Source organism: Oncorhynchus mykiss, chromosome 15 (assembly GCF_013265735.2).
Source record: "Oncorhynchus mykiss isolate Arlee chromosome 15, USDA_OmykA_1.1, whole genome shotgun sequence".
NCBI lineage: Eukaryota > Metazoa > Chordata > Actinopteri > Salmoniformes > Salmonidae > Oncorhynchus > Oncorhynchus mykiss.
The window spans coordinates 56,839,720-56,854,096 of record NC_048579.1 but is presented as its reverse complement, the minus strand read 5'-3'; the positions used below and the strand labels follow the sequence as shown (position 1 = coordinate 56,854,096).

The following is a 14,377-nucleotide window of genomic DNA, read 5'->3' as shown; positions in this document are numbered from 1 at the left end:
CTGACAATGTTTTCCAATGGTAAACGGCCTGAGTGAACTCTTATTTATCCGCCATCTTTGTTGTAGCCAAGTATTCTCTATTATATTGCTCAGCTTAGTTGCGACTTTGCAGGTGTTTCTGATTAATAAACAATGCCATGCTGGTGGGTGGTACCATTTGATGTAAAACCCAGCCCTGAAACGAAATGTAGGCTAAAAAGAATTTGCACGTCATTTCATAGGAAAAGACACAGCATTGGCACGAAGTTGCACAAAGTGGGTAGTTCGGGGTTGTCACTTCAAGCACAAATATATTCTACTTTGACTTAAACAATTACTTATTGACTTAAATCGTTGTGTAACATCGTGGGTAAGCTCTGGCCATCGTCTTTCAGTGGATTTCTACTGTCGTCTTTTAAAGCTGTTTTGCAGAGGACGTTGGTTATTTTAGTGCTGTAATGTTCTGGTGGCTTACTCGCCTGCAGGCGTTTGTAAAGACAAAGGCTTGTATTGTGCGCGTGTGTATACAGGCTGTGAGAAGCCTTGCATCTAGCTGGTCTGTCTCTCAGGCCCCCAGACACTGAGAACTGTCTTGTTGGCCAATCCAGATGACCTAGAGTAACCCCCCCCCCCCCCCCCCCAAAACCAACCTAGAAAAACCTCCACACAGTCTGCACGCCATGCAGACATTACCCCTGTGTGCTGCTCTGCTGATTTGCCATGGTTACGGCCCATTGAACCTGTCCACCTCTGTGTCAATAATGCACTCATGCTACTCAATTCATGGGTTCTTCAGGACTTCTTCAGGACTTATGGAATGGAACTGTTCTTTCTGCAATTGAAGTGATGATTTCCCCCAATATTCTCATGGTTGCACTCAGTATGTAGTGTAAGTGTTTATCTTGAATAGCCTTTTTCTACTCGTTAACCCTTTACACTCATGGAACTTAGCCTCTGGATACGGCTACATTGAAATGTTTGAAGAAACATACAGTTGAAGTCGGAAGTTTACATAACTTAGGTTGGCGTCATTTAAAACTCGTTTTTCAACCACTCCACACATTTCTTGTTAACAAACTATAGTCGGTTAGGACATTACTTTCTTCATGGCACAAGTAATTTTTCCAACAATTGTTTACAGACAGATTATTTCACATATCATTCACTGTATCACAATTCCAGTGGGTCAGAAGTTTACATACACTAAGTTGACTGTGCCTTTAAACCGCTTGGTAATTTCCAGAAAATGTCATGGCTTTAGAAGCTTCTGATATGCTAAGAGAGATCATACTTTTTGGAGAAATTACCTCTGGTCTGATGAAACACAAATAGACCTGTTTGGCCATAATGACCATCATTATGTTTGGAGGAAAAAGGGGGAGGCTTGCAAGCCGAAGAACACCATCCCAACCGTGAAGCACGGGGTGGAAGCATCATGTTGTGGGGGTGTTTTGCTGCAGGAGGTACTGGTGCACTTCACAAAATAGATGGCATCATGAGGAAAGGAAATTATGTGGATATATTGAAGCAACATCTCAAGACATCAGTCAGGAAGTTAAAGCTTGGTCGCAAATGGGTCTTCCAAATGGACAATGACCCTAAGCATACTTCCAAAGTTGTGGCAAAATGGCTTAAGGACAACAAAGTCAAGGTATTGGAGTGGCCATCACAAAGCCCTGACCTCAATCCTATAGAACATTTGTGGGCAGAACTGAAAAGGCGTGTGCGAGCAAGGAGGCCTAAAAACCTGACTCAGTTACACAAGCTCTGTCAGTAGGAATGGCCAAAATTCGCCCAACTTATTGTGGAAGGCTACCTGAAACGTTTGACCCAAGTTAAACCATTTAAAAGACAATGCTACCAAATACTAATTGAGTGTATGTACATTTCTGACCCACTGGGAATGTGATGAAAGCTGAAATAAATCATTCTCTACTATTATTCTGACGTTTCACATTCTTAAAATAAAGTGGTGATCCTAACTGACCTAAGACAGGGAATTTTTACTAGGATTTAATGTCAGGAATTGTGAAACTGAGTTTAAATGTATTTGGCTACGGTGTATGTAAACTTCTGACTTCAACTGTATGCATAACCATGGTAGCAATTGAAAGGGACCACTTCATAATATGGGGAAATTATCGGACCAAAGTTGAGGACACAACAGTCAAGCGTTAGATTAAGAGCTCTAACTTGTGTATCAAAGTGGCCACACACCTCTCCGACGTGTGCACAGTTACATTTCAATTCACTTTTATGGCTCAAGGAAAGAGCTTTCAATGATTAGGTGCCTTTTAAATTTTTTTTATTTAGCTGTACTGTTGAATTGAAGCAAGCACACTTTTTTTATTTATTTTGTATTTTTTGGAACACAGCCCTGCATCCCCATCACACAATTGTTTTCGCAATCCAAAATTGGTCCATTTATAAATTGCGTTCTGGGTTAGGTGGGCACAATTTGAAAGCTTATTCTCTTGCCAACATGACTCCTAAGTTATAAAATACAGTGTTAGTGTTAGACTTTCAGAAGGCCCTTCAGAGAAAATGATACTCATTTTGGCGTGCATAGAATGGATTAATGAGTGCATTCAGCTGCAAAGTTTCTTCACAATGCGACAAACAGGCTCCTTCTGTTTAAAAAAATAAATAAATACAAAATCATAATTTTGCCATGTCATCCTTGTACATGTACATCAAATATTGCGATCATAAATGTTGATGATGTAAAGGACATGAGTTTCATCATATTGAAAACCAAAGTGCACATTTGGACGTGTGTGGTTTGCAGTATTTATTATAATCGTCTCATCTTTCAAAACAGAGTCCTCTTGATCTACAATATTCCCCTCTTTGACAAAACGTGCAAAAGTAGCCCAATTAGTGGGAGGGACGAGTGGGGTGTGTGTCTATCTTCTTGTTGCGCTTAGTACTGCTGTTTACGCCTGTCCAGTTGAATCCTATACATCTCTGTAGGGGAGATCCTGAGTTCTGACGTCTTGTATGGCATGTTACTGTATGGTTGCTGGATCGAATCCCAGAGCTGACAAGGTCGTTCTGCCCCTGAACAATGGCAGTTAACCCACTGTTCCCCGGTAGGCTGTCATTGTAAATAAGAATTTGTTCTTAACTGACTTTCCTAGTTCAAAAAATAATGATTTGCCACTGCGTTCTGATAACGCTTATCAGTGACCAAATCTGCCATTTTCAACCAGTATACAGGTTTGAGTGTGACGGGATAGTTTCAGGGCCATTGTGCTTTACTGTAGTCTTCTTGGTGTTTCAGTATAGGCACCAGAGTAGTTCATTGATGTTGAATGCATCCAGCTGTCAGAGCAGATCACTGCACCTGTAAATAGCCCATCCAACTACCTCATTCCCTTACTTTATTTATTTATCTTGCTCCTTTGCACCCCAGTATCTCCACTTGCACATTCTTCTTCTGCACATCTATCACTCCAGTGTTTTAATGTTGTATATTGTAATTACTTCGCCACCATGGCCTATTTATTGCCTTATCTTACCTCATTTGCAAACACTGTATATATACTTTTTCTACTGTGTTATTGACTGTATGTTTGTTTATTCCATGTGTAACTCTGTATGTGTCAAACTGCTTTGCTTTATCTTGGCCAGGTCGCAGTTGTAAATGAGAACTTGTTCTCAACTAGCCTACCTGGTTAAATAAAGGTGGAATATATATTTTTTTTAATCCCCGGTGTTGACCAGCGTTGGCTTCTTCTTTCCTACAGAGACGGTGTATCTTTTTGGGGGCTGGGACGGCACACAGGACCTGGCTGACTTCTGGGCCTACAGTGTTCAGGAGAACCAGTGGATCTGCATCTCCAGAGACACAGAGAAGGAGGTGAGAGAGCAAGATGTATGAAAGAGAGAAGCATGGTGGAAAAGAGGAGTTATTGTGACACAGAACAACACTGTTAAATGGTCCATACTAATTGTTACAGCTGCTTAATGAGCAGAACACTACATTATTTATAGGAATGATCAGGATTATGACTGCAGTTTTCTTTGGTCAAGGTGAAGGTAATGTCTAACAAATGATTATAATGAAGATAATAGTTATAAGCTTCACTATAGGAAAATATAACAAAGTTGTAATGTTATTGGGCAGGTACTGGATATCAACGAAGTTCAGTAAATGGTAGAAACACTGTCGCCACATGGGAGCAGGGGGCCGAGTCGTCTCCTTTTTTTATAGATATTTGGTGTGATGGCTTACCCCCCCTTGTCCTCTCCCAGAGTGGTCCCAGTGCGCGGTCCTGTCACAAGATGTGCATCGACAGTCAGCGGCGGCAGATCTACACACTCGGCCGCTACCTAGACTCCAGCGTCAGGAACAGCAAGTCTCTGAAGAGTGACTTCTACCGCTACGATGTCGACGCTAACACCTGGACACTGCTCAGCGAGGACACGTCAGCCGACGGCGGGCCCAAGCTCGTCTTTGACCACCAGGTAACCTCTTTATCACGCCCCTCAAAGAGCTGTATCGCACACGTCCAAACTGGACTAAACTGGCTACGAGGGAATTGAAACACTGTGGGCTTCATTAAAAATAGGTTACAGAGTTTTTGTTGGTTAAATAATTTGTCCATTCAGCCATCTGGAGGTGAGACCAGAGCACTGATGAAGGCTTAGCCGGCTATAGTCTTGACATATTTTCCTCTTTTCCCACTTTTTAAGCTAAAAATGGATCTGTAAATGCCAGGGATTTTTACATTTTTACACTGCTCAAAGCCCAACACTGAAATCCAAATGTTGAATCTCATGACTCTCTTCCGACCCAACCTTTCTCTTCTCTCACCCTTCCTCCTCCTCTTTATAGATGTGTATGGACTCGGAGAAGCACATGATCTATACGTTTGGCGGACGGATTCTGATGTGTAACGGCAGTGTGGAGGACAGCAGGACGTCCGAGCCCCAGTTCAGTGGGCTGTATGCCTTCCACTGCCAGGCCGGAACATGGAGCCTGCTCAGAGAAGACTCCTGCAACGCTGGGCCTGAGGATGTCCAGTCACGCATCGGACACTGCATGCTCTTCCACACTGTGAGTTATGGGAGTAGTAGCATGACTGGTGTTGATGTTAGGGTAATGTTGTCTGGATGTTACTGAACTGTGCTCATACACTCTCACACATATCAACACACAATGTGGCAACATTGCGGTGACATTCTTTATAGAATTCAGCACAAACACCAGAATGATTTATTGACAGAAAGCCAAAATGGCTTTCTGCTTTGTGTTTTTAGAGAAAGCCAATGACAGAACAAATATGCACCAATTTTACTCTCATTACTTTTATGAAGCCAAGGAAAATTGTTCAGACTATTATCTTGTTCCACAGAAGAATGTAAACCATTCAGTGTTGGCATGAATATGAAATAGATTTTGCTCTTCTCTCGCTCATCTCCCCCTCCCTTTCTCCAGAGGAATCGTTGTCTGTATGTGTTCGGAGGTCAAAGGTCAAAGACGTACCTGAATGACTTCTTCAGCTACGACGTGGACGGGGACCATGTGGAGATCATCTCAGACGGAACCAAGAAGGACTCCGGCATGGGTAAGACTGTCCACTTAGTCACTTAAGCCACCAGGGACAGTAACTCCATGGGTGGAGTAAAGTACAACCGACACCTTCATTGTTTAGTGCCAATGTTTTGTTCCAAATGGATCTGGTCAGGTCTAATGCCAAGGGTGTTGCAAGGCTAACCTAAATGAGTTTAGCCTTCATGTAAAAGTCCCCTCACTGCTTTCATCACGTTGTACTTGCACCCTGGGTTCCACCCATTCTGCAGGGCAACAGAGAATCTAGTAGCGTGGCCGTAGTGCGTTTGTTTACAAAGTTGGAATTCATAATTGCTTGCTGTGATTAGAAAGCGAGAAGTTGATTTCATCAGCTTCTGAGAATAGCATTTTTGTCACGTGCAAATGGGGTTCTTAGAAATTCCCAGCCCGTATTATTGTGGTATTTAGCAAAACCTCACAGGAACATTTAATTAGAGTGCACTCTCACACCACACACACACACACACACACACGGTTTCAATCTCTTACAATCTACTTTCTCTTTAATTTTTATTCTCACACTCTCACAGAACCATATTATTTTATCTTCTACTTTTTCTATTACACACACATGTTTGCAAAGCTACTGGTAATTTACCAACGTTACCAGAATCTTCAATAATTTTGGTAATTAACAGAAAACTTATGGTAACTTTGGTCATTTATACTTGAATAACGGTAAAGAATATTTTATTTATTGTTATATACACATACAGTGCCTTGCGAAAGTATTCGGCCCCCTTGAACTTTGCGACCTTTTGCCACATTTCAGGCTTCAAACATAAAGATATAAAACTGTATTTTTTTGTGAAGAATCAACAAGTGGGACACAATCATGAAGTGGAACGACATTTATTGGATATTTCAAACCTTTTTAACAAATCAAAAACTGAAAAATTGGGCGTGCAAAATTATTCAGCCCCTTTCAGTGCAGCAAACTCTCTCCAGAAGTTCAGTGAGGATCTCTGAATGATCCAATGTTGACCTAAATGACTAATGATGATAAATACAATCCACCTGTGTGTAATCAAGTCTCCATATAAATGCACCTGCACTGTGATAGTCTCAGAGGTCCGTTAAAAGCGCAGAGAGCATCATGAAGAACAAGGAACACACCAGGCAGGTCCGAGATACTGTTGTGAAGAAGTTTAAAGCTGGATTTGGATACAAAAATATTTCCCAAGCTTTAAACATCCCAAGGAGCACTGTGCAAGCGATAATATTGAAATGGAAGGAGTATCAGACCACTGCAAATCTACCAAGACCTGGCCGTTCCTCTAAACTTTCAGCTCATACAAGGAGAAGACTGATCAGAGATGCAGCCAAGAGGCCCATGATCACTCTGGATGAACTGCAGAGATCTACAGCTGAGGTGGGAGACTCTGTCCATAGGACAACAATCAGTCGTATATTGCACAAATCTGGCCTTTATGGAAGAGTGGCAAGAAGAAAGCCATTTCTTAAAGATATCCATAAAAAGTGTTGTTTAAAGTTTGCCCACAAGCCACCTGGGAGACACACCAAACATGTGGAAGAAGGTGCTCTGGTCAGATGAAACCAAAATGGAACTTTTTGGCAACAATGCAAAATGTTATGTTTGGCGTAAAAGCAACACAGCTGAACACACCATCCCCACTGTCAAACATGGTGGTGGCAGCATCATGGTTTGGGCCTGCTTTTCTTCAGCAGGGACAGGGAAGATGGTTAAAATTGATGGGAAGATGGATGGAGCCAAATGCAGGACCATTCTGGAAGAAAACCTGATGGAGTCTGCAAAAGACCTTAGACTGGGACGGAGATTTGTCTTCCAACAAGACAATGATCCAAAACATAAAGCAAAATCTACAATGGAATGGTTCAAAAATAAACATATCCAGGTGTTAGAATGGCCAAGTTAAAGTCCAGACCTGAATCCAATCGAGAATCCGTGGAAAGAACTGAAAACTGCTGTTCACAAATGCTCTCCATCCAACCTCACTGAGCTCGAGCTGTTTTGCAAGGAGGAATGGGAAAAAATGTCAGTCTCTCGATGTGCAAAACTGATAGACATACCCCAAGCGACTTACAGCTGTAATCGCAGAAAAAGGTGGCGCTACAAAGTATTAACTTAAGGGGGCTGAATAATTTTGCACGGCCAATTTTTCAGTTTTTGATTTGTTAAAAAAGTTTGAAATATCCAATAAATTTCGTTCCACTTCATGATTGTGTCCCACTTGTTGTTGATTCTTCACAAAAAAATACAGTTTTATATCTTTATGTTTGAAGCCTGAAATGTGGCAAAAGGTCGCAAAGTTCAAGGGGGCCGAATACTTTCGAAAGGCACTGTACATGTGCGTACACACACAGTACCAGTCAAATATTTAAACAAACCTACCCATTCAAAGGTTTTTCTTTATTTTTACATTGTAGAAAAATAGTAAAGACATCAAATTCATGAAATATCACACATGGAATCATGTAGAAACCAAAAAAAGTGTTAAAATAATCAAAATATATTTGAGATTCTTCAAAGTAGCCACCCTTTGCTTTGACGACAGCTTTTGCACGCTCTTGGCATTCTCTCAACCAGTTTCATGAGGAATGCTTTTCTAGCAGTTTTGAAGGAGTTCCCACATATGCTGAGCATTTGTTGGCTGCTTTTCCTTCACTCTGTGGTCCAACTCATCTCAAACCATCTCAATTGGGTTGAGGTCGGGTGATTATGGAGGCGAGGTCATGTTATGCAGCACTCCATCACTCTCCTTGGTTAAATAGCCCTTACACAGCCTGGAGGTGTGTTGGGTCATTGTCCTGTTGAAAAACAGATGATTGTCCCATGAAGCCCAAACCAGATTGGATGGCGTATCGCTGCAGAATGCTGTGGTAGCCATGCTGGTTAAGTGTGCCTTGAATTCAAAATAAATCACAGACAGTGTCACAAGCAAAGCACCATCACACCTCCATGCTTTACGGTGGGAACCACACATGTGGAGATCATCCGTTCACCTACACCGCATCTCGCAAAGACACGGCGGTTGGAACCAAAAATCTACAATTTGGACTCCAGCCCAAAGGACAGATTTCCACCGGTCTCATGTCCATTGCTCGTGTTTCTTGGTCCAAGCAAGTCTCATCTTCTTATTGGTGTCCTTTAGTAGTGGTTTCTTTGCAGCAATTCGGCCATGAAGGCCTGATTCACACAGTCTCCTCTGAACAGTTGATGTTGAGATGTCTGTTACTTGAACTCTGTGGGCCCACTCTGTGGGCTCTGTGGGCTGCAATTTCTGAGGCTGGTAATTCTAATGAACTTCTCCTCTGCAGCGGAGGTAACTCTGGTTCTTCCATTCCTGTGGCGGTCCTCATGAGACAGTTTCAAGTTCTTGACATTTCTATGTTAACTGACCGTCATGTCTTAAAGTAATGATGGACTGTTGTTTCTCTTTGCTTATTTGAGCTCTTCTTGCCATATGTACTTGTCTTTTACCAAATAGGGCAATATTCTGTATTCCCCCCTACCTTGTCACAACACAACTGATTGGCTCAAATGCATTAAGAAGGAAAGAAATTCCACAAATTAACTTTTTAACAAGGCATACCTGTTAATTGAAATGCATTCTAGGTGACTACCTCATAAAGATGGTTGAGAGAATGCCAAGAGTGTGCAAAGCTGTCATGGCAAAAGGTGGCTATTTGAAGAATCTCAAATATAAAATATATTTTGATTTGTTCAACACTTTTTGGTTACTACATGATTCCATATGTGTTATTTCATAGTTTTCATGTCTTCACTATAATTCTACAATGTAAAAAATAAAAACCCTGGAATGAGTACGTGTTCTAAAACTTTTGACCGGTACAATGTACATTTGAAATCGGATGTTAACATACATACACCGTAGCCAAATGCATTTAAACTCAGTTATTCACAATTCTTGACATTAAATCCTAGTAAAAATGCCCCGTCTTAGGTCAGTTAGGATCACCACTTTGTCTTGAGACTGAAATGTCAGAATAATACTAGAGTGATTTATTTATTTCATCACATTCCCAGTGGGTCAGAAGTTTACATGCACTCAATTAGTATTTGGTAGCATTGCCTTTTTAAATTGTTTAACTTGGATCAAATGTTTCAGGTAGTCTTCCACAAACTTCCCACAATAAGTTAAGTGAATTTTGGCCATTCCTACTGACAGAGCTTGTGTAACTGAGTCGTCTGTAGACCTCCTTGCTCACACTCTTTTTCAGTTCTTCCCACAAATGTTCAATAGGATTGAGGTCAGGGCTTTGTGATGGCCACTCCAATACCTTGACTTTGTTGTCCTTAGGCCATTTTGCCACAACTTTGGAAGTATGCTTAGGGTCATTGTCCATTTGGAAGACCCATTTGTGACCAAGCTTTAACTGACTGATGTCTGGAGATCCCTCTTGCAGCAAAACACCCCCACAACATGATGCTGCCACCCCCGTGTTTCAAGGTTGGGATGGCACTGCGTTTGAAGGTAGGCCTTGAAATACATCCACAGGTACACCTCCAATTGACTCAATTGATGTCAATTAGCCTATCAGACGCTTCTAAAGCCTTGACATCATTTTCTGGAATTGTCCAAGCTGTTCACAGTGCATGTAAACTTCTGACCCACTGGAATTGTGATACAGTGACATCTAAGTGAAATACTCTGCCTGTAAACAATTGTTTGAAAAATGACTATCATACACGAAGTAAATGTCCTAACCGATTTACCATAACTATAGTTTGTTAGTTCTAGTTTGTTGAGGTAATCTGAAGAGATTTTCACTTCCTGAAGCACCTCCCACAAGTTGGATTGGCTTGATTGGCACTTCTTACGTACCATATGGTCAAGCTGCTCCCACAACAGCTCAATAGGGTTGATCGGTGACTGTGCTGGCCACTCTATTATAGACAGAATACCAGCTGACTGCTTCTTCCCTAAATAGTTATTGCATAGTTTGGAGCTGTGCTTAGGATCATTGTCCTGTTGTAGGAGGATATTGGCTCCAATTAAGAGCTGTCCCCAGGGTATGGCATAGCCTTCCTTCAAGATCCCTTTTACCATGTACAAACCACTAAAGCACCCCCAGACCATCACATTGCCTCCACCATGCTTGGCAGATGGCGTCAAGCACTCCTCCAGCATCTTTTAATTTTTTCTGTGTCTCATGAATGTTCTTCTTTGTGATCTGAACACCTCAAACTTAGATTCGTCTGTCCTTAACTTCTTGGATATAGGGGGTGCTATTTTAATTTTTGGATGAAAAACGTTCCCGTTTTAAAAATATATTTTGTCACAAAGATGCTCGACTATGCATATAATTGACAGCTTTGGAAAGAAAACACACACAAAACTGCAAAGATATTGTCTGTGAGTGCCACAGAACTGATGCTACAGGCGAAACCAAGATGAAATTTCAAACAGGAAGTGCCCCAGTTTTTGAAGGCGCTGTGTTCCAATGACTCCTTATATGGCTGTGAATGGGCCACGAATGAGCTTAGACTTTCTGTCGTTTCCCCAAGGTGTCTGCAGCATTGTGACGTATTTGTAGGCATATCATTGGAAGATTGACCATAAGACACTACATTTACCAGGTGATCGCTTGGTGTCCTCCGTCACAATTATTGTGTAATCTCCAGCTGCAGTACTTTTCCGTTTGCTACTGAGGAGAAACCCAACTGCCACGAATGATTTATCATCGAATAGATATGTGAAAAACACCTTGAGGATTGATTCTAAACAACGTTTGCCATGTTTCTGTCGATATTATGGAGTTAATTTGGAAAAAAGTTTGGCGTTGTAGTGACTGAATTTTCGGGGTTTTTTCTTAGCCAAACGTGATTTTCTCCTACACAAATAATATTTTTGGAAAAAATGAACATTTGCTATCTAACTGAGAGTCTCCTCATTGAAAACATCCGAAGTTCTTCAAAGGTAAATAATTTTATTTGAATGCTTTTCTTGTTTTTGTGAAAATGTTGCCAGCTGAATGCTAGGCTAAATGCTATGCTAGGCTATCAATACTCTTACACAATGGTTGAAAAGCATATTTTGAAAATCTGAGATGACAGTGTTGTTAACGAAAGGCTAAGCTTGTGAGTGAATATATTTCTTTCATTTCAGTTGCGATTTTCATGAATAGTTAACGTTGCGTTATGGTAATGAGCTTGAGGCTATGATTACGCTCCCGGATACGGGATTGCTCGACGCTAGAGGTTAACACAGCGCGCATCCAACCCGGAAACCAGCCACACCAATGTGTCGGAGGAAACACCGTGCACCTGGCGACCTTGGTTAGCGTGCACTGCGCCCGGCCCGCCACAGGAGTCGCTGGTGCGCGATGAGACAAGGATATCCCTAAAAAAAAAGTGTTAAGAAGCAGTGCGGCTTGGTTGGGTTGTGTATCGGAAGATGCATGACTTTTGACCTTCGTCTCTCCCGAGCCCGTACGGGAGTTGTAGCGATGAGACAAGATAGTAGCTACTAACAATTGGATACCACGAAATTGGGGAGAAAAGGGGGGTGAAAAAAAAAAATTATAATAAAAATAAATAAAAAAAAAACTTTTTATTGGCCAATCTGAGATATGGCTTTTTCTTTGCAACTATGCCTTGAAGACCCAACATCCCGAAGTCGCCCCTTCACTGTTGACGTTGAGACTGGTGTTGTGCGGGTACTATTTAATGAAGCTGCCATTTTGAGGACTTGTGAGCCGTCTGCTTCTCGAACTAGACCCTAATGTACTTGTCCTCTAGCTCAGTTGTGCACCGGTGCCTCCCACTCTTTCTATTCTGGTTAGAACCAGTTTGCGCTGTTCTGTGAAGGGAGTAGTACACAGCGTTGTACGAGATCTTCAGTTTCTTGGCAATTTCTTGCATTGAATAGCCTTAATTTCTCAAAACAAGAATAGACTGAGGAGTTTCAGAAGAAAGTTATTTGTTTCTGGCCATTTTGAGCCTGTAATCGAACCCACAAGTGCTGATGCTCCATATACTCAGCTAGCCTAAAGAAGGACAGTTTAAAAAAAAAAATGTATTGCTTCTTTAAATCAGCACAACAGTTTTTCAGCTGTGCTAACATAATTGCAAAAGGGGTTTCTAATGATCAATTAGCCTTTTTTTAAATTATAAACTTGGAACACAGGAGTGTGTTAGCTAATCCATGTGCCACTGGAACACAGGAGTGATGGTTGCTGATTATCTGTACGCCTATGTAGATATTCCATTTAAAATAAGCCGTTTCCAGGTACATTAGTCATTTTCAACATTAACAATGTCTACACTGTATTTCTGATCAACTTGATGTTATTTTAATGGACAAAAAATTTGCTTTTCTTTCAAAAACAAGGACCTTTTTAAGTGACCCCAAACGTTTGAAAAGCTCCGGAAAGAATTTAAGAGACCACTGCAAAATGATCAGTTTCTCTGGTTTTACTATTTGCTCTAAATGACTATTTTTATTTGGGAGAATGTTGTCAGTAGTTTATAGAATAAAACAAACATGTTAATTTTACCCAAACCAGAGAAACTGATCATTTTGCAGTGGTCTCTTCTTTTTTTCCAGAGCTGTGTATATGTTGTGTGTGTGTGTACAAACGCATCCAAATTAAACACCAATGGTATTCACTAAGTTGGTATTCACTAAGTTTATATTTAGGATTGTTTCACGGCTTTTGTCATTCATCATCTTTAGTTTTTTGTTTAAATCATCTTATTCATTATTTCATATGTTTTACATGTGATTAGGCCACACAGAGGGCCAGATGGTTACAGACACCTGTGATAATCTGAAGTACCCAAAATGGCCAGTAGATGTCTTGTGATAACTTTGGTATCTTTCAAGGATGTAATTTATGGTAGTTTGCTGGGAAACTTAGAACGTTTCCAGTAATGTACCCTCCCTTTGCAAACCTACACACACACACACACACAGTCTGAATGCTAACTTGAGCAAATCGCAACATTGCACTCCGTTTAGTCGCTATCAACTGATGCTTTTGGTCAGCAGCTGTGTGTGTGTGTGTAGCCTAATGTGTCTTTTTCCCGTTGAGCTTGTGACTCCGTGATACATGTGATGGGGAGAGTTCTGTAAATGTAGTATCTTCATCTACCCTTACACTAAAGAATGTAATAGAATCTGTGGTTTCAGATGCAATAGATGGCTGTAGGAGGAGATGCCGTCTCTTCTATTAAAGTGACATGTGACAGACTTTTCAGTGCAGCTCATTAAAAGGCACAGGGCAGCAGAGAGAAAGAGATGCTTGTTGTCCTGATAAACAGATTGTCTAAAGATCTCTGGCTGGACAGAGCAGAGCTGGACTGGCGTGATAATGGCAGAGTATTAATAGGACCTCACTGTGTGCCTCTCGCATCTGTGTCATCCTGCAAGAACGAGAGAGGGAGGCAGAAGTAGAGAGATGGAGGGAGAGCGAGTAAAACCGAGACGAGGGAGAAACCGAAAGATGCAGAATGAGCAAGCTAGAGCGAAAGAACAGAATATATTTTGGCAGGAAGGAAGTAGCAAGCCAAACAGTGCTCTTGTAATCATTCTCTAATGTTTATCGCCACCGCAGCTGCTCTGTGTTCTGCTCCGGCACCACAGAAACATCCCCCTGTTCATTTCCATTTCAGAACTTTGCTTTATTGAGCTCCATCTATCCCAAATGGCACCCTATTCCCTATATTGTGTACTACTTTTGACCAGGGCCCGTAGCGTCTGGTCAAAAGTAGTGCACTACACATGTGTTAAGGTGCTATTTGGGACGTAGGCTGTGTCTTTCTGGTGTTTTCTTCTTGTTCTTCAAATAAACTTCTTTGTTTTGTTGATTCTC

General features: G+C 41.3%; 1 protein-coding gene across 4 annotated transcripts in view; it reads left to right on the top strand.

Annotated features, from left to right (window-relative positions):
* LOC110490371 (muskelin) overlaps positions 1-14,377 on the top strand; it is a 43,274-nt gene that overhangs the window by 21,502 nt on the left and 7,395 nt on the right. For all 4 annotated transcript variants that reach the window (XM_021563729.2, XM_021563727.2, XM_036944730.1 and 1 more), the window contains exons 9-12: positions 3,729-3,841; positions 4,237-4,449; positions 4,820-5,041; positions 5,423-5,552. In XM_021563729.2, the coding sequence (XP_021419404.2) occupies positions 3,729-3,841; positions 4,237-4,449; positions 4,820-5,041; positions 5,423-5,552 (678 nt within the window). The remainder of the gene's footprint in view (positions 1-3,728; positions 3,842-4,236; positions 4,450-4,819; positions 5,042-5,422; positions 5,553-14,377) is intronic.